General features: G+C 38.9%; 2 protein-coding genes across 2 annotated transcripts; both read left to right on the top strand.

Annotated features, from left to right (window-relative positions):
* The first annotated feature begins 3,922 nt into the window (after positions 1-3,922).
* On the top strand, positions 3,923-7,545 carry LOC142163162 (uncharacterized). The gene is made up of 5 exons (XM_075220419.1): positions 3,923-4,610; positions 4,728-5,589; positions 5,953-6,379; positions 6,752-7,032; positions 7,416-7,545. Exons 1-5 carry the CDS (start codon positions 3,923-3,925, stop codon positions 7,543-7,545), a joined length of 2,388 nt encoding a protein of 795 aa, XP_075076520.1.
* Positions 7,546-11,507: 3,962 nt separating this feature from the next.
* LOC142163161 (uncharacterized) lies at positions 11,508-12,632 on the top strand. Its single transcript, XM_075220418.1, has one exon. The coding sequence runs from the start codon at positions 11,508-11,510 to the stop codon at positions 12,630-12,632; it is 1,125 nt and encodes a 374-aa protein (XP_075076519.1).
* The last annotated feature ends 7,918 nt before the right edge of the window (positions 12,633-20,550 follow it).

Here is a 20,550-nt window from a genome sequence, read left to right as displayed (position 1 = left end):
ATGTATTATGATTGTCGATACATATCACCGTGTGAAGCTGCTTGGAAAATTTTTAAATTTTCAATTCACCATAGAGAACCTTCGGTAGAAAGACTTTCCTTTCATCTACCAAATGAACAAACAATTATTTTCTCTGATGATGATTCAATTGATGATATTGCCAATAGACCAAGTGTAAAGGAATCATAGTTTTTAAGCTGGTTTGAGGCAAATAATACATATGAATAAGCAAGAGAATTAACTTATGCAGAATTTCCTCTTAAGTTTGTGTGGAATAAAAAACTAAAAAAGTGGAAAAAAAAAAGAAATTCTATATTTTCAATAGGGAGAATATTCTTTGTACCACCTGGAAGTGGAGAGCAATATTACCTTCGAATGTTGTTGAATGTCATTAAAGGACCTAAGTGTTATGAGGATTTACGCAGAATCGACAATCATGAACATTTAGCTTTTAGAGATGCATGTTATGCACTGGGTTTATTAGATGATGACAAAGAGTATGTGGATGCCATAAAGGAGGCAAGTAACTGGGGAATCCCATCATATCTTAGGCAGTTATTTGCTATGTTACTATTATCAAATTCAATATCACGGCCAGAATATGTTTGGGAGGCAACATGGATTTTATTATCAGATGATATCTTACATGAAGAAAGAAGAATATTGGATAATCCAGGTATGAAATTCGACCTTCTATTTCAAATTTTAATATTATATATTTGTTAAAATAGTTTTACATTATTGGTGCATACAAATTAAATCTTAGTCTAATCTACGATGCTAGATTTAGGCTTGCAAATTATGACCGATTAATTATTAATATATTTTATTGGATACATAATCGATGTAGCCTTCCAATGAAGTAAAATAACATTAATTTGCTTTTACTATTTCTGAAGGAAGTTATTTTGCTCTTATCTTGATATGACTCATGACAACTTTATATTTTTATGATTAATTAATTATGTAACAACCCGTAATTTGAATCGGTTGTGGATGCATTAAACGAGTATTAGCGTGATGGTAATTGAGTGGTTATGATAATAAGTGTACGAGGCATATTATAGGTAATTTGGGGTCTAAGGAAAGGCTTAAGTCCAAGCCAAGTTGAAAATTTTCATTATAGCTGAAAATTTGCAAATGAGTATGCACAAGACCTCATTTTGGGCGAGCATATCTACCTGTATATAATGAGTTGTGTGATTCACAACCTATTAAATTAAATCCCTTTGAGTCTAGTTTCCAACGCAACAAACCGTTCGTCATTTGGAGGTGTATACAGAAAGTTATGACCATTTTACTAGGCAGGTGTCACTAGCGCGAACAAGAGTGCGAAGTCGCGCGCGAAGTCGGGCGTTTTTGCTGAGTATTCTGCCTCCAGCGCGCGAGCTCGCGCGTCTGGAAGGTTTTAAATATCTTAAAGACCGGAAATAAGAGAAATTGAGTCATTTCTCAAGCTTAGGGCTTCCTCTACACCCCTAACTCGACCAAGGCATCCAATTGCACACTTAAGGTGAGTTTTTAAGTGTGTTGTCATGGTGATTTCACTTCTCAATCACTAGTTACAACATGATTTTGATTGTGTATCATAGGATTTCTTCAAAATCTCAAGAACACCCCAAAAGTTGTCTTTCAAGATTTGGTCTACAAGAGGTAATCCTACACCCTTAGACTTACATATATGGTGTTATTATGGAATTATGAGTATGAATCAAGTATTACAACTTATGGTATGGTGATTGGAAGTCATAAATTCCCAATTTAAATGCATGACCATGGTAGGGATTTAAAGGTAATTATTTGATAGGATTTGTTGGTTGGGTGTGAATGGATGGTCATACATATGTTGTTGGAAGTTATAAATTTATTAGGAATAATGGTGGAATGAATTGTTGGTTAATGGTGATAGTTGGATGAACCAACACTATAGTTATGAGGTGTAAATATCTATGCCTACAAGGTGTTTGATAATATGCCTAAATGGCATAAGTTATGGAATTTATTACTAATATTGGGTTCCATTGGATGTTGTTGTTGTAGATTGAAGGTTCTTAGTAGTGTGGATCATTGTAGTATCACTAAGGGGCAAATTGAGGTATGTGAGGCTAACTCTCTATGTTTGAGAATATTAATGATTCTCCCTACATTACGTTTCTTTTATGACGTATCAATTGCCTCAGAAATATAGTTAAGCCTAGTTCCTTGAATCGTTGTAGAACTTCTATTCTTTAGCTTCATAACTCGTTCATGACTTTCATTCTGAACGTTGTGAGCTCAGTGTGTATTCAATATAGACTTGAGTTTGATGCCCCCGAGTCTTAGTATAGATTACTCAGTATGTCATAAACAGTTAAAGTTTCAGTGTTCACAATCAGTTCAAGAATACATGTCTCAGTCTAGTCCTATTCAGTATTCCAGTATTATGTAACTCAGTGTGATGCAGTATTCCAGTATCATGTAACTCAATGTGATTCAGTATTTCACTATCATATATTGCAGTATGATTCTCAGTTCTTGATTTTTAATCCCTGAATGTTGAACACCTGTATTTGGGCCTGAGGCCGCAGTTTATGCTTTATGCATCTTTGGGCCTGAGGCCGCAGTTTATGCTTTATGCATCTTTGGGCCTGAGGCCGCAGTTTATGCTTTATGCATTTTGGACCTGAGGTCGCACTTATGTATACGTATACTTGGCCCTACATATTGGTCCTGAGGCCGCAGTTTAATGTTCAGATAAACAGGTTGTTCATCATTCAGAAGAGGGAGCATTCACATCCTTACTTCCTTGTCCAGTTATCAGTTTATCAGCTAGCAGTTCAGTTTCAGTTTCAGTGTTGACAGTTCTTTTGTTCAGCTATTTTACATACCAGTACAATTCAAATGTACTGACGTCCCTTTTGCCCGGGGCCTGCATCTCGCGATGCAGGTAACGATTTTCAGGTTGACGATTCTGCTTGCTAGGACATCTCGTATCAGCTATTGGTGAGCCCCAATCTTCCGGGGCCTTGTCTCTCTTTTGTTTTAGTCATTATAGTATTTCAGTTAATAAGGTATACCGGGGACCTTGTCCCGGTAAACAATTAGCATTTGCAGTATTCTTTAGAGGCTTCGTAGACTATAACTCAGTCAGTCAGATCTTAGCAGGATTTCATGTGTTAGCCTTGTCGTCTACTTGTTTATACTTGCAGACCTTTCAGTATTTTCCGCATCTATGATATTTCAGTAAGACTCTTTAGTAGATTATCATGTTTTATATTTACCTCTAGCTCATAGTTACACCACATGTTGATTCAGCCAGCCAGTTGGTTCGCTCGGTCACATGTAGTCAGGCACCGAGTGTCGTGTTACGTCCAGGCCCAGGTTCGGGGCATGACAAAGTTTGGTATCAGAGCCCCAAGTTCAAGAGTCCTAGGAAGTCTACGAAGCCGTGTCTAGTGGGGTCTCTTTTATGTGTGTGTGCGCGCCACACATGTAAGTAGTTGACCACCAAGACATCTAGGATTGTTCCAATTCTTTCATACTCTAGATCGTGCAGTTAGAGCTTTGCTTTCAGGAATCTTTCTAACCCGTGCGAATTGCATATTTCAGAAAAATGCCTGCAAAAAGAAAGTACACCAGGAGGGACTCAGCTACTAGCCAGGGGGCCACAACTAATACTACTCAGGAGGAGGACATTCCAGCCCAGGGGGTTGCATCGGGCTCAGTGCCCAGTGCTTCAGACATGGATATCAGGGGAGCTATCCAGTTGCTCACCCAGATTGTTGCTAATCAGGCTCAAAGGCAGGGAACAAGTGAGGTTTATAAGACAGGTAGTTTCAGGTCTAGGGAATTCCTCAACATGAAACCTCCCGTTTTTACAGGGTCTAAAAAGGATGAGGATCCGCAAAACTTCATTGATGAGGTTTAGAAAATATTTCGAGTGATGCATGTTATAGACACTGAGGCAGCAGAGCTGGCTGCGTACCAGCTGAAGGATGTTGCCAACACGTGGTATGAAACATGGGAAGAGTCCCGGGGGGAGGATGCAGATCCTGCGACTTGGAAATATTTTGCAGATGCGTTCCTCGAGCACTTTCTACCCATTGAGGTATTGGAAGCTAAGGCTTTGGAGTTTGAGAGACTTAGACAGAATGATATAAGTGTGAATGAGTACTACCTCAAATTCGTCTCTCTGGCCAAGTATGCTCCGAAAATGGTACGTGATATGAGGGACAGAGTTAGGCGGTTTGTGTTGGGGCTTTCAGATGATTTGTTTGCTGATGCTAATATAGCTGCTCAGAATAATGACATGACCATCACTAAGATGGTTGCCTTTGTTCAAGGGAACGAAGACAGGTTGAAGGAAGAAGAGCGGCTACGGAGAGAGAAGGAGAGGGAATTTAGCAATAGAGCTAAGTCTGCAGGAAATTTCAACCATGGGGGATCTCAAGCAGGAGGCAATCGCCAGTTTTTCAAGAAATCAAAATCAGGACCTGCTCCATCTTTAGCTAGTGCACCGGTTCCAAGGTTGAAGTTTAACAAGAAAAACCATAATTTCACAACAGCAGACTCACAATCACAGGCTAGTATGGGCTACAGAGTCCCTGGTTACCCTATTTGCAACACGTGTGGTAAGAGGCACCCGGGGTTGTGTCGTTTGGGCACAAATGGTTGCTTTGGGTGAGGTTAGCAGGGCCACTTCTTGAGGGATTGTCCATCGGCAAAATAGAACAATGGAGGCAACGCAGCTCAGTCCACTAATTCAGCAGCCCATCACAACTCTCAGGCCCAACAAGGGCGCGGTGCAACAAAATCTAATAATGCAGGCGGTGGTCGAAACCGCTTGTATGCATTGGCAGACCGTCAGGATACAGAGGCTCGTGGAGATGTTGTCACAGGTATGCTAACAATATTCACTTTTGATGCCTATGCTCTTATAGATCCGGGATCCACCCTATCTTATGTAACCCCATATATTGCAAAGAAATTTGGGATAGAACCAGAAAAGTTGTGTGAACCCTTTGAAGTGTCCACTCTAGTTGGAGAATCAGTTATAGCAAGGTATATCTATAAGGGATGTCCAGTTAAAGTGCATCATCGTCTTACTGTAGCAGACTTAGTAGAATTGGAGATGTTAGACTTCGATGTGATCATGGGCATGGATTGGTTAGAGTCATGTTATGCCAAAGTGGGTTGTAGAACCAAAATAGTAAGTTTTGAATTTCCCGGTGAACTAGTCTTAGAATGGAAGGGTGATGCAGTAGCACCTAGGGGTAGGTTTATTTCCTATCTTAAAGCCAGAAAGATTATCTCCAAGGGATATATCTATCACCTGGTTCGAGTTAAGGATGCAGATGCTCAGATCCCCACTCTCCAGTCGGTACCAATTGTAAATGAGTTTCCAGAAGTGTTTCCCAAAGATCTCCCTGGAATTCCTCCCGATAGAGAGATTGACTTTGGAATTGATCTACTTCCAGGCACTAAGCCAATATCTATTCTGCCTTACAGAATGGCTCCAGCAGAGTTGAAAGAGTTAAAAGTCCAGTTGAAAGACCTTCTAGATAAGGGATTTATAAGTCCAAGTGTCTCACATTGGGGCGCACCGGTCTTGTTTGTCCGAAAGAAGGATGGGTCGTTGCACATGTGCATTGACTATCATCAGTTGAATAAAGTCACCATCAAGAACAAGTACCCTCTTCCCAGAATAGATGATTTATTTGATCAACTTCAGGGTGCCCAGTGTTATTCCAAGATTGACCTCAGATCGGGATACCATCAGTTGAAGGTTAAGGAAGTTGATATTCCAAAAACAACTTTTAGGACTCGATATGGGCATTTTGAATTTTTGGTAATGTCATTCGGTTTAACGAATGCACCAGCAGCTTTCATGGACCTTATGAATAGGGTCTTCAAGCCTTATCTTGATTTGTTTGTTATCGTGTTTATTGATGACATCTTGATTTATTCCCGTAGCGAGACTGACCATGCCGAACATCTCAGAATTGTATTGCAGACACTGCAGGATCACAAGCTATATGCCAAATTTTCTAAGTGTGAATTCTGGTTAAAATCAGTAGCATTTTTGGGCCATATCATCTCAGGGGAAGGCGTGAGGGTGGACTCTCAGAAAATAGAGGCAGTGAAGAATTGGCCTAGACCCACCTCAGTATCCGATATAAGAAGTTTCTTGGGCCTAGCAGGATATTATAGTCGTTTCGTAGAGGGATTTTCTTCTATCTCGTCCCCTTTGACTAGATTAACTCAGAAGAAAGTCAAGTTTCAATGGTCAGACACGTGCGAGAAAAGTTTTGAGGAGTTAAAGAAGAGATTGACTTCAGCTCCAGTCCTGACACTACCAGAAGGAACCGAAGGGTTCGTTGTTTATTGTGATGCTTCAGGGGTTGGTCTTGGGTGTGTATTAATGCAGCACGGTAAAGTCATAGCCTACGCGTCGAGACAGCTCAAGGCTCACAAGAAGAATTATCCGACTCTTGACCTTGAATTAGCAACTATGGTGTTCGCGCTTAAGATTTGGCGCCATTATTTGTATGGGGTACATGTTGATATTTTTCCAGATCACAAGAGTCTCCAGTACATATTCAAGCAAAGAGAATTAAATCTACGTCAGAGAAGGTGGCTCGAATTACTTAAGGATTATGATGTTGATATCCTCTATCATCCGGGGAAAGCAAATGTTGTAGTCGATGCTCTCAGTCGGCGTTCTATGGGCAGTTTAGCTCATATTGAGGCAGACCAGTGAACTATGATGAAGGAAGTCAACTACTTAGCAAATCTAGGAGTTCGACTTTTGGACTCCGAAGATGGTGGCGTTGTTCTCCAGAACAGAGCTGAATCCTCCTTAGTAGCCGAAGTAAAAGAAAAACAGTTCAGTGATCCCTATTTATTGCAGCTGAAGGAAGGAATTCACAAACACAAGACTATGGTTTTTGAACAAGGGGGAGATGATGGCACCTTGAGATACAGAGGCAGACTATGCGTTCCAGACGTAAATGGGCTCAGAGAGCGGATTATATCAGAAGCCCACAATTCCAGGTATTCTATTCACCCAGGTTCCACAAAGATGTATCATGATCTTAAGGAGGTTTATTGGTGGTATGATATGAAAAAGAATATAGCAGATTTCGTGGCTAAGTGTCCAAATTGCCAGCAGGTGAAAGTCGAACACTAGAGACCTGGCGGTTTAACTCAGAATATAGAAATTCCCATTTGGAAATGGGAGATGATAAACATGGACTTCATAACAGGTCTACCTCACTCGTTCCGGAAGCATGATTTGATTTGGGTGATTGTAGACCGACTTACCAAGTCAGCTCACTTCTTGCCAGTGAAGACTACAGATTCGGCCGAGGATTATGCCAAGTTGTATATCAAAGAAATTATCCGATTGCATGGGACTCCTTTGTCCATTATCTCAGATCGTGGTACTCAGTTCACAGCAAACTTTTGGAAATCCTTTCAGAAGGGATTGGGTACAAGGGTGAACCTCAGCACCGCTTTTCATCTTCAGACAGATGGCCAGGCGGAACGCACCATTCAGACTCTTGAGGATATGTTGAGGGCATGTGTTATTGATTTTAAAGGTAATTGGGACGATCATCTAGCTCTTATTGAGTTCGCTTATAATAACAGTTATCATTCTAGTATCAAGATGGCACCGTACGAAGCTCTATATGGGCGAAGGTGTAGATCACCAATTGGTTGGTTCGAAGTCAGAAAAGCGGAGTTGTTAGGACCCGATTTGGTCTATCAGGCCATGGAGAAAGTCAATTTGATACAAAGGCATTTGAAGACGGCTCAAAGTCGCCAAAAGTCCTATTCGGACGTACGGCGTAGAGACTTAGAGTTCCAAGTTGATGATTGGGTGTTTCTGAAGGTATCGCCCATGAAAGGCGTTATGAGACTTGGGAAGAAGGGGAAACTTAGCCCCCGCTATATTGGTCCATATAGAATCCTGCGAAGGATCGGACAGGTGGCTTATGAGTTAGAATTACCACAAGAACTAGCTGTTGTACACCCAGTGTTTCATGTGTCCATGTTGAAGAAAGTCATGGGAGACCCGTCACTTGTGGTTCCTACGGAGATTATAGGGGTTAAGGACAACCTGTCTTATGAGGAAATTCCAGTGGCTATTCTTGATCGACAAATCCGCAAGCTCAGAACTAAGGAAATTGCTTCAGTAAAAGTGCTTTGGAGAAATCAAAAGGTTGAAGAGGCTACATGAGAAGCTGAGGAAGACATGAAGTCCAGATATCTCCATCTCTTTGAAGAGCAAAAGGAAAATGTGGAAGGTAATTAACCTTTCCATTCAGGTCTTATATTATAATCTCTATGTCCTACTATATTTACTTAGCTTAGTATTTAGTGATCACGTGCTCGTTCAGTTCGATATACATGTATTCATAATATTTCAGTATTCTAATATCTCCATAACACCCAGCTAATGACCATAGATAGCCGTAGTTGCAGCCAGGACCATCATTCGAGGACGAATGATACCAAGGGGGAGATAATGTAACAACCCGTAATTTGAATCGGTTGTGGATGCATTAAACGAGTATTAGCATGATGGTAATTGAGTGGTTATGATAATAAGTGTACGAGGCATATTATAGGTGATTTGGGGTCTAAGGAGAGGCTTAAGTCCAAGCCAAGATAAAAAATTTCATTATAGCTGAAAATTTGCAAATGAGTATGCACAAGACCTCATTTTGGGCGAGCATATCTACCTGTATATAATGATTTTTGTGATGCACGACCTATCAAATTAAATCCCTTTGAGTCTAGTTTCCAACGCAACAAACCGTTTGTCATTTGGAGGTGTATACAGAAAGTTATGACCGTTTTACTAGGCAGGTGTCACTAGCGCAAACAAGAGTGCGAAGTCGCGCGCGAAGTCGCGCGTTTTTGCTGAGTATTCTGCCTCCAGCGCGCGAACAAGCGCGCGAGCTCTCGCATCTGGAAGGTTTTAAATATCTTAAAGACCGGAAATAAGAGAAATTGAGTCATTTCTCAAGCTTAGGGCTTTCTCTACACCCCCAACTCGACCAAAGCATCCAATTGCACACCTAAGGTGAGTTTTTAAGTGTGTTGTCATGGTATTTCACTTCTCAATCACTAGTTACAACATGATTTTGATTGTGTTTCATAGGATTTCTTCAAAATCTCAAGAACACCCCAAAAGTTGTCTTTCAAGATTTGGTCTACAAGAGGTAATCCTACACCCTTAGACTTACATATATGGTGTTATTATGGAATTATGAGTATGAATCAAGTATTACAACTTATGGTATGGTGATTGGAAGTCATAAATTCCCAATTTAAATGCATGACCATGGTAGGGATTTAAAGGTGATTATTTGATAGGATTTGTTGGTTGGGTGTGAATGGATGGTCATACATATGTTGTTGGAAGTTATAAATTTGTTAGGAATGATTGTGGAATGAATTATTGGTTAATGGTGATAGTTGGATGAACCAACACTATAGTTATGAGGTGTAAATATCTATGCCTACAAGGTGTTTGATAATATGCCTAAATGGCATAAGTTATGGAATTTATTACTAATATTGGGTTCCATTGGATGTTGTTGTTGTAGATTGAAGGTTCTTAGTAGTGTGGATCATTGTAGTATCACTAAGGGGCAAATTGAGGTATGTGAGACTAACTCTCTATGTTTGGAAATGTTAATGATTCTCCCTACATTACGTTTCTTTTATGACGTATCAATTGCCTCAGAAATATAGTTAAGCCTAGTTCCTTGAATCGTTGTAGAACTTCTATTCTTTAGCTTCATAACTCGTTCATGACTTTCATTCTGAACGTTGTGAGCTCAGTGTGTATTCAATATAGACTTGGGTTTGATGCCCCCGAGTCTTAGTATAGATTACTCAGTATGCCATAAATAGTTGAAGTTTCAGTGTTCACAATCAGTTCAAGAATACATGTCTCAGTCTAGTCCTATTCAGTATTCCAGTATTATGTAACTCAGTGTGATGCAGTATTCCAGTATCATGTAACTCAATGTGATTCAGTATTTCACTATCATATATTGCAGTATGATTCTCAGTTCTTGATTTTTAATCCCTGAATGTTGAACACCTGTATTTGGGCCTGAGGCCGCAGTTTATGCTTTATGCATCTTTGGGCCTGAGGCCGCAGTTTATGCTTTATGCATCTTTGGGCCTGAGGCCGCAGTTTATGCTTTATGCATTTTGGACCTGAGGTCGCACTTATGTATACGTATACTTGGCCCTACATATTGGTCCTGAGGCCGCAGTTTAATGTTCAGATAAACAGGTTGTTCATCATTCAGAAGAGGGAGCATTCACATCCTTACTTCCTTGTCCAGTTATCAGTTTATCAGCTAGCAGTTCAGTTTCAGTTTCAGTGTTGGCAGTTCTTTTGTTCAGCTATTTTACATACCAGTACAATTCAAATATACTGACGTCCCTTTTGCCCGGGGCCTGCATCTCGCGATGCAGGTAACGATTTTCAGGTTGACGATTCTGCTTGCTAGGACATCTCGTATCAGCTATTGGTGAGCCCCAGTCTTTCGGGGCCTTGTCTCTCTTTTGTTTTAGTCATTATAGTATTTCAGTTAATAAGGTATACCGGGGACCTTGTCCCTGTAAACAGTTAGCATTTGCGGTATTCTTTAGAGGCTTCGTAGATTATAACCCAGTTAGTCAGATCTTAGCAGGATTTCATGTGTTAGCCTTGTCGGCTACTTGTTTATACTTGCAGACCTTTCAGTATTTTCCGCATCTATGATATTTCAGTCAGACTCTTTAGTAGATTATCATATTTTATATTTACCTCTAGCTCATAGTTACACCATATGTTGATTCAGCCAACTAGTTGGTTCGCTCGGTCACATGTAGTCAGGCACCGAGTGCCGTGTTACGTCCAGGCCCAGGTTCGGGGAGTGACAAATTAATTATATACTTTTGTTATTTTTGAGGCTGAGCTAACAAACGATGAACTAAAGAATCGTTGTCTACAAAAGTTGGAAAATTTGTTGAAAGGTTGCGGAAGAACGTTACATGATTTTCCAACAATGCCAAGACCGGTTTTCAATGAAGAGGAAGTTGATAACACCAATAGACTCATCTGTGAAGAATTGCGTTATAATAGGTGCTCTTTGTCTAAGGAACATGAAGAATTATTGGTTAAATTGACAGTGGAGCAAAAGTTAGTTTATGACAGAATTATCACAGCACTGCATGAGGACAAAGGTGGATTCTTCTTCTTATATGGTCATGGAGGAACTGGGAAGACATTTATTTGGAGGACTTTGTCTTCTTCCATAAGATCTAAATGAGACATTGTGTTAACAATTGCGTCCAGTGGAATTGCATCTCTTTTGTTACCAGGAGGTCGAACCGCTCATTCGAGATTTGCAATCCCACTCAATGCAACTGAAGATTCAACATGTAATATCAAACAAGATACTCCTCTATCAAAATAGATTGTCAAGACAAAGTTAATTATTTGGGATGAAGCACCAATGATTCATAGATATTGTTTTGAAGCTCTAGACAGAACTCTAAGAGATATTCTTAGATTTAAAGATGCATCCAATTTAGATCGACCATTTGGAGGAAAAATGGTTGTTCTTGGTGGTGACTTCAGACAAATACTTCCAGTCATTCCAAAAGATACGAGACAAGATATTGTTAATGCTGCCCTTAATTCTTCATATTTGTGGAATCACTGTCATGTCTTAAAGCCAACAAAAACTATGAGGTTGGAAGGAAATCAGGTGGATTCACATTTGAATGATCTAAGACAATTTTCTGATTGGATTTTAGCAATTGTTGATGGTATGATTGGAAATTCTGTTGATGGTATTGAAAAAGTTCACATCCCTGATGGTCTTATCATAAATAATTGTGGCGATCCAATTTTTGCGATTGTGGAAAGTACATATCCAGATTTTTTAAGTCATTGTAGTGATATAACATACCTACAACAAAGAGGAATTCTTGCTCCCACTCTTGATATGGTTGAATCAATCAAAGAATACATGGTTTCACTAAACCAAAGTCAACCAAAAATATTTTTGAATTCCGATACAATTTGCATGTCAGACGATGCTTTTACAGGTTTGGAACACGTACATACACCCGAATTCCTAAACACTATTAAGTGTTCTGGAATTCCAAATCATGTTATCACTTTGAAAGTGGGTGTCCCAGTGATGTTATTGAGAAATATAGTCCCATCTTCAAAGCTATGTAATAGAACGAGATTAATCATCACTAGACTCGGAAATCGGGTTATCGAAGCAAAAGTTTTATCGGGAAATATGGTTGGACAAAAAGTCTTCATTCCGAGAATGTCATTAACTCCATCTGATGCAGGGATACCTTTTAAGTTCCAGCGAAGGCAATTTCCAATAGTTGTATCTTTTGCAATGAATATAAACAAAAGTCAAGGACAATCTTTATCTCATGTTGGGTTATATTTGAAGAAATCAGTCTTCACACATGGGCAGCTTTACGTTGCTCTATCACGGGTTACAAAAAGAAAGGGATTAAAGATTATGGTTTATGACGATGATGGAGAAATTTCAAATGAAGCAATAAATGTAGTTTACAAAGAAGTTTTCCGTAATTTACTCGGAGAATGAAAGCAAATCTGATCTGAAAGCTCATAACATTTTTGCTTCTCATGCTTCTGTCTTTGCTAAACCATATTGGAAATAAAGTTTAGAAATAATAGTTGACAACTTCAATTGGTATGCTTATCTGTTATCTCATCAACATTAGTTGTTACTATTTTGAGTTACTTTGAACCAATAAATTCTTATGGTTTAAATATACTAACAAACAACTTGCAACCATCTCTGACCTTTTACAACAGAGTTCTCGCAATGGATGTTGAGGCTTACAAAATAAAACTTACTCCGCTGCCGAAGGTGGAACAAAAGAAGACAAAGACTCTATTGGTAAAATTAATACTAAATCAACTTTCGATTGATTTTGGTTTCATCACACATTTAAATCTGATTAAAGATTTGTGAATTGACAGCTTATAACTTTTACTTACTGATGCATTATAAATATGAATCATTTAGTTCCTTTTTATTTCCTTAAAGTGAAAGATCGTCCATTTCAACTAATACTCCTCTATTATCCCTATCATATTTTTTGTTCTTCAACCTTTCTATTTTTATTTTCATCTCATTTTCTCTATGTTATTTCTATTCCTACCATATTTTGTGAATCATTTAGAATTTATGTCTTTGCCTTTAAATTTGTGATAGCATTAGTGGAGAAAACATATCTTCTTTTGAAGTGCTCAAAAATTAAATTCGTCCAAATTATAGTTGCAGTAGGGTATTACTCGCTAAATGAAAATTTAAATTTCTCTTATGTTCCTTTCGGTGAGTATCAATTGATTACTCATTCTTTTATCAAGTTGTGTAAACTAATAGTAATTCATTATTTGGGGATGTCAAATATATGTTCATCTATGTTGTTTGGAGCTGCTTGTAGCACTTTCTTCCGATATTTCACCTTTGCAACAGGTGGTACTCGAGGATGACTATACTTTCACAACACCTTATTGCGGAAGTGGACCTTTTTAAAGAAAAGTCGAGGTTTCTATTTTTTACCTTTATAATAATACCTCTATTATATTGAAAAGGGTTTATCTTTTAAAGTTTTGTTTTGTAGAATTTGTTAATTCAATTGGTAATTATTTTTCATGTGCTTACTTTAGCAGGCTGTCTTATCAAATTTAACTTTCTGTTAATTGTTCTCTTTACTTCTTTGATAGGGGTTGCGTGCAAATTGTCGATACACTACTGCTTCCCCGGGAGGTTCAAATACATTATGTTTTATGTGTATCTCAAATAAAAAAACAAACACTCTAGTGCCTTAACTCTGCATATTTCAGATTCTTACTGACACGACCCAAAATTCACTAAGGGACGCGATGGCGCCGGACACCACTGTCAGGCAAACCAACCACAATTTACTAGCAATTTCTCATTTTAATTATTTTGAAATCATTTCCTTTAAACAAATAAATAATAAATAATAAACTTCACTGGATAAATGGGGATGTTGTCACACCTCCTTTTTTTTCCTACACCCCCCGAAAGGGAGGTATATAAGGGAGTTTTTTCCAATTTAAAGTGACAAGCGAAACGGGATTATTTTATTAAAAATTCAGAGTTGCCACTCGGGATAATTATGGTGTCCCAAGTCACCGGTTCAAATCCTGAGTTGAGGAAAAGATTGACTCTGTATTACAATCCGCGAACCAGAAATTCGGGTAAGGAATTCTGTTAATCCGGGAGAAGGTGTTAGGCATTCCCGAATTCCGTGGTTCTAGCACGGTCGCTCAACTGTTGTAATTGTCTTAACTATCTGATTTTAAATACTTTTAAACCTATGTGCATTTTTACTCTTAAAACCGCTTCTATTCATTTTTTAGGAAGATTGCAACGTTATTTAAAATATATTTCGAACCGCGTCGCATAAATTCACCCGTAGTCCGCAAAATATTTTATCTAACGTTGAGATTTGGATTTGGGTCACATAAATGCGCACCCAAGTTTAGGAAGGTAAATTATTAAAATGACGCGCCTAAAGCAACTACGCGTTTGCAACTTCGCGAGGACCATGGAAATTCAATTAGATGGCACGCCTCGAATTCTAAGGATTAAAATAAAATTAATTAAGCGAGGGCCATGCAATTGTTATTTTTGTTGACATGGCGCACCTCGAATTATTCTAACCAAGTTTCTAAATTAACTCATGAGGGCCATAAATTGTTATGTATTAAGTGATACGGCTCACCTCAACTATTTAAAGTACTTAACTATTTAAAAAACACTAAGGGTGTTAGGATTCTTCTTATCTTAGGAAATTGGGAACTTAGATATGGTAATCAATGTTAACAATGAATGGTCAGCGTCTAATAACAAAACCCAGGATAAAACACACATATGCCTAGACGCCCACTTTGACAGGCTCGGTAGGCTGAATAACTGGGCTCCCAGTAAAGTCCAATTTGGTCGCCTGACCGTGGAGGAGATGTAGTGGCAATTGGGCCAAGACGATATCCCAACACATGATTAATCAGGTACGGTTGCAACGAACTGTATTACTTAAGGAAATCTGGCATTGAGCCATTACTGAGAAAGTTTTAATTCAAATGCATTTAAAACCATAATATCACACATGAATTATAAGACAACCCTATTTGCAATAACACCTTTTCAGAAATTATCCACCACTTAGTATCAAAAGAATTCGAGAATTATAATTCAATCTAAGTCCTGACCAACACACTCGAATGAAGTCATACGATTCAAGCTTTACAGGAAAACCATGTGAGGAATCAAGCTAACTTTGAGAAATTAACCAGAGATGAACAAACAAGTTCAAATTCTATTTGATATTCCACTACTTTTCCAAAAGGCTCAGTACACTCTGGAAAGCAAAACTAACGTAAGATTAAGAACTTTATTAACACAGATTCTAAGCCATACAGGGGCAGATTTAAACATGACCATTGTCTTAAACTAAAATCAACAAACCCACGATTTAGAGTTAACATGCGTTTGAACACACAACTATGAATTCACAGACCACAAACCAAACGATTCTAACTAATTAAATCAAACCAGAACCCTTATTTATTACTGGTGCCACCAAGTATAAACCACTCTAGAATCATTCATATCCCAACAGAACCCAATTCAGCATTTGAAAAGGCTGACAATAGTTTCAATTGAGATTCAAAGCAAAGGGGATACAAGATATATCCAAACTTAACTAAATTAATGTTTAACAAACTCCATAAGAGTTCAAAATAATGAAAAAGATTCAATTATACAGTACCGTACTTTAACTATGAGACATTGAACAAGACTTCTAGACTTTAACTCATGATTTCATAGAAACGTAAAGCTATACTACAATAGAAGAAACAGGCTGATATTATGCTCCAAACCTCCAGATTTCCATATCAAACATGAAGCAGACTTTACATAGGTGGAATTAAGGAATATACCTGAGAAATAGAGGAAAACAAGAAGAAAATGAGGGTGAGTAGACACAACACATCAGATCAACAAATAGACTCTAATAGAACAGTGACCCAGTAGGCCAACTAGCTTCCAAACCCAGCTCTTACTCCAAATTCAAACCATTTCAGCTCCAGATGAATCAAAGATGGTTTCAGAAATTGAAAAATCCCAAAAGTCACAGAAAAGAACTTAATGGAATAGTGATTTTACTGAAGTTTTTGCAGTCGTTCTTATTTTCTCTGATTTTCTCCTTTAATTTTTTATCCATTCCAAAAACCATTCAACTCCCATTAGCAATGCCTTTATAGGCAAGCTATTAGGGCAGACCCAAGGGTTCAATTTTACTCAGAACCCCCTTTTCAATTAACATTTTTGCTACTTCGTCCTTAAATTTCTGACTTGTTGGCCAAGTAAACCTATTTTCAGCTTCTAAGAAGCTTCCTAAGGCTGTTATTGAAAGATTCCCTAAGTGAACCATCCAAATTACCCCTTAGTTACCCCTGTTATTTACTGTAGGATACCAGGTGGTCAAAGTTTGACCCAAAGTTCCCATTCTAAAGCTGGGCTAGCCAGATTGGGTCAACTCCTTTTGCCGGGCCTCTGATTTTTAGAGTCCCCTTATCAACAATCCATGATTCTCAATTTGAAAGGCTGACCCAACATTCCTTAAGAGAAACCTGGGACCTCATTCTTTTAAAACTTAAACAACAACAAACAAGAAATTGACTAACTAAGACCTAATTAACTAAGTGATTTTAACGAACCAGAAATTCATCATGCTTAACAAACTAAAACAGAGTTCTCAAAGAAAGGGAAGAAAGGAGAAAAAAATACTGAATAGAGGAACAGCCTGAACTGCAAAGACGAATTGAATTCCACCAGATTATTATGAAACTAAGGTAAACAAAAAGGGAGAAGGAGGATAGTAAGATGATGGCAGAAAGAAAACCAAAAGGAGAAAGGGCCTTACCGGATTGAACCTTGAAACCAGAAGGAGACACAGGGACTTAACCAAACTTATGTCAATCCTTTGTTCTTTATCAAGAACAAACAAATCAGCATCAGTTTCGTCGAGTCCGGACCTCAAGATTTGAAGGAATAGCATTCCATGCTACCAGGATCAACGGAAGATGATTTTGAACTTTTGGGGTTGAATTCGGATTTAAGATTCGACGAGTTCAACATTGATTCGAGGGGTATGGGTTAGGGATTTGGAGAGAGGAGATCATGGGGGCTTCAGGGTGTTAGTTTGGGCTTGTTTGGTGGTGGCGCTGCCAGGTTTATGATGGTGGAGAAGAGGGGCGGGTAGGGTTTTGGAGGGGTCTCTGAGGTGGGGTGTTGTGAGAGAGACAATTGAGAGGAGGGGGGAGACGATTCGGACACTTATATATTAAGTGTCCCTCACTTCTGAGCCATTAGATCAGTCAAACCTCGACGGCTGGGATCACATTTGCACTAAACGACGTCGTTTGGGAGGTGAGGGGTGGGGACCGGGTAATGGGGCGGGTTTTGGGCCATGCTAAATGGGTTTCGGGGGGGGGGGGGAATGTTTGGGCCTGGGCAAACTCTAAAGACTTGGCCCAAAAATCCATTTCTTCAATTCCCTCTCCTTTCTTTTCAAATTAATTCCTTTTTTTCTTCTTCTTTTTTTCAAAATTAATTCTTTTTCTTTTCTTCTTTTTTTTTCAAAAATTAAAACTAAAATCCTAAATTAAGTTATAAAACCAAATTAACCTAAATAATTACCACAATTAACAAATTAAAGAAAAACTATTCAAAAATCAAAATTAAAATTAAAAGGTGCAAAATAACTATTTTTGTGACTTTCTTATTTTTATTTTATAAAACAACTAATTTGCTAATTAATCCATAAATATAAAATTAAATCCTAAATACAAATGCCAAGTATTTTTGTATTTTTTATTAATTAAATAAAAATGCACAGACAAATACAAACAATTAAGAGAAAATGCCACAAAAATTCATAAAATTGCAAATAATGAAAAGAAATTTGTTTTCTTGAATTTATGGGAGTAATTCATATAGGGTAAAAATCACGTGCTCACAGCTGCCCCTCTTTGCTTGGAAACATGAAGAGTTTTCGTGCAAAGATAAAGTGAGCGGATACGAGCGATTTTTGCCCGTTCGAATACTCCGTGGGAAGCATTTTTGAAAGATTTGACCGCACCCTATTTCCGAGGTTGCCTACATATCCTTGGCTATAAAGGAATCAGGTCGGTGTAGTTCGGGAAGTTTCGGTAGCTGAGACTACAATGAAGGTGTGATTTCATTGTTGTTGTTGCTGCTAATACTGCTTACTGACCTCCTTATACACCATGACAAAATAAAAGGAGCTAGGCTAAACTATGATCTATGAATTACAAAAATCCTATCTATATCTTCAAACTTGATCTTGCAGTTCATGTTGCCTTGTTGTCTTGTATTTTCCAAGTGGAGTTCCTTTGTTGCCGACTTGAATTGTAATTTTGAGATGCTTTCCCTTTTCTTCAGGTGGACGCCTGATTGCCAAAACTTGAATTGTATTCCTGTGCTCTCCAGGTGCGTGCCTGATTGCTGAACTTGAACTGTATTCCCGTGCTCTCCAGGTGGGCGTCTGATTGCTGAACTTGAACTGTATTCCCGTGATCTCCATGTGGGCGTCTGATTGCCAAACTTGAACTGTATTCCGTGCTCTCCAGGTGGGCGCCTGATTGCCAAAACTTTAATTATATTCTCGTGCTCTCCAGGTGGGTGCCTGATTGCCAAAACTTTAATTGTATTCTCGTGCTCTCCAGGTGGGCGCCTGATTACCAAACTTGAACTGTATTCCCGTGCTCTCCAGGTGGGCGCCTGATTGCCAGAACTTTAACTGTATTCCCGTGCTCTCCAAGTGGGCGCCTGATTGCCAGAACTTTAACTGTATTCCCGTGCTCTCCAGGTGGGCACCTGATTACCAAACTTGAATTGAATTCCCTTGCTCTCCAGGTGGGCGCTTGATTGCCAAAACTTGAACTATATTCCCGTGCTCTCCAGGTGGGCCTCTGATTGCTGAACTTGAACTGTATTCCCGTGCTCTCCAGGTGGGCGCCTGATTGCCGAACTTGAATTGTATTCTCGTGCTCTCTAGGTGGGCACCTGATTGCTGAATTTGAACCGTATTCCTCTGCTCTCCAGGTGGGCGCCTGATTGCTGAACTTGAATTATATTCCCGTGCTCTCCAGGTGGGCGCTTGATTGCTGAATTTGAACTATATTCCCGTGCTCTCTAGTTGGGCGCCTGATTGCCAAACTTGAACTGTATTCCCATGCTCTCCAGGTGGGCGCCTGATTGCCAGAACTTTAACTGTATTCCCATGCTCTCCAGGTGGGTGCCTGATTACCAAACTTGAACTGAATTCCCTTGCTCTCCAAGTGGGCGCCTGATTGCCAAAACTTGAACTGTATTCCCGTGCTCTCCAAGTGGGCGCCTGATTGCCGACACTTGAACTGTTCCTCTGAAACTACTGCCTTTGAACCTGATTACAACAAAACAAACAAAACAAAAGAAATTTTCCTGCCCCAGTTTGGTATTGGGCGCATCTGTGAGTGTTAATTGATTCATGTTACCAAATATCTCTAAGAATTTGAAAGCTAAATCCCATTATCCAGGAGGGTCCTGAAAACTCCTAGTTAAACGACAGTTTTAAATCTAAATTATATCTCCTAAAGGTATTACTTTCGCTACATCTTGTTATCTAAGCCGATCTTAAAACTACACCCCATTATTCAGGAGGGTCCTGACAACTCTTAATTAAATGATAATTTTAAATCTAAGTTATATCTTCTGAAGGTATTACTTCCGCTACATCTTATTATCTAAGAAAGTATTAAAGCTACATCCAATTATCCAGGAGGGTCCTGAAAATCAAAAATCAGGTCTTATCTTAAGAGTGACAACTTTTACAGCTGAATTATACTACCCTACAGCAGAACTTACGCTAAATCTTGTTATCCAACGGAAATCTTAAAGCTAAGTCTCATTATTCAGGAGGGTCTTGACAACTCCTAATTGAATCTTATCTCAAACTTGCAAACTTTGAAACCAACTTATATTCCTTTGTGGTATATTTATGCTAGATTATGCTACTCATGATTGTTTTGAATTTTAAACTAGGTCTCATTTTCCAGGAGGGTCCTGAGAATCTACAGTCAAACCTGTCTGGTGCTTGCCTTCCTTACGGTAGGTTTATCCGAAACAATCAAAATTTCCCGCCCCTATTTCAATCAAAGAAAAATCTTGTCAGTTTAAAATGTGGTGGTTAATTTGTGGCATTCTTGCTGAAAATGACCTCCCCGCTATCGTGTTTTGTTTTGACTGACTTCTCCTAGACTGGCCAAAAATTGCTTGACTTCCCGGCTGGCTTTCAAATCCCATGTCATTGAATGATTCGAATGTTCTATACCCAAACCGTTGTGTTACATCTCCACCCCATCTGTTTGAACCTCTGCATTTCCCCATGAAATTA

Source organism: Nicotiana tabacum, chromosome 8, assembly GCF_000715075.1.
Source record: "Nicotiana tabacum cultivar K326 chromosome 8, ASM71507v2, whole genome shotgun sequence".
NCBI classification, from domain to species: Eukaryota; Viridiplantae; Streptophyta; class Magnoliopsida; order Solanales; family Solanaceae; genus Nicotiana; species Nicotiana tabacum.
This window is presented reverse-complemented; position numbering and strand designations above follow the sequence as displayed.

Coding starts and splice junctions, on each gene's coding strand:
- LOC142163162 (XM_075220419.1), top strand. CDS start 3,923: ATGCATGTTATAGACACTGAGGCAGCAGAGCTGGCTGCGTACCAGCTG. Junction 4,611..4,727: donor CCCTATTTGCAACACGTGTG/GTAAGAGGCACC, acceptor GAGGCAACGCAG/CTCAGTCCACTAATTCAGCA. Junction 7,033..7,415: donor TCAGAAGCCCACAATTCCAG/GTATTCTATTCA, acceptor CCATTATCTCAG/ATCGTGGTACTCAGTTCACA.
- LOC142163161 (XM_075220418.1), top strand. CDS start 11,508: ATGATTCATAGATATTGTTTTGAAGCTCTAGACAGAACTCTAAGAGAT.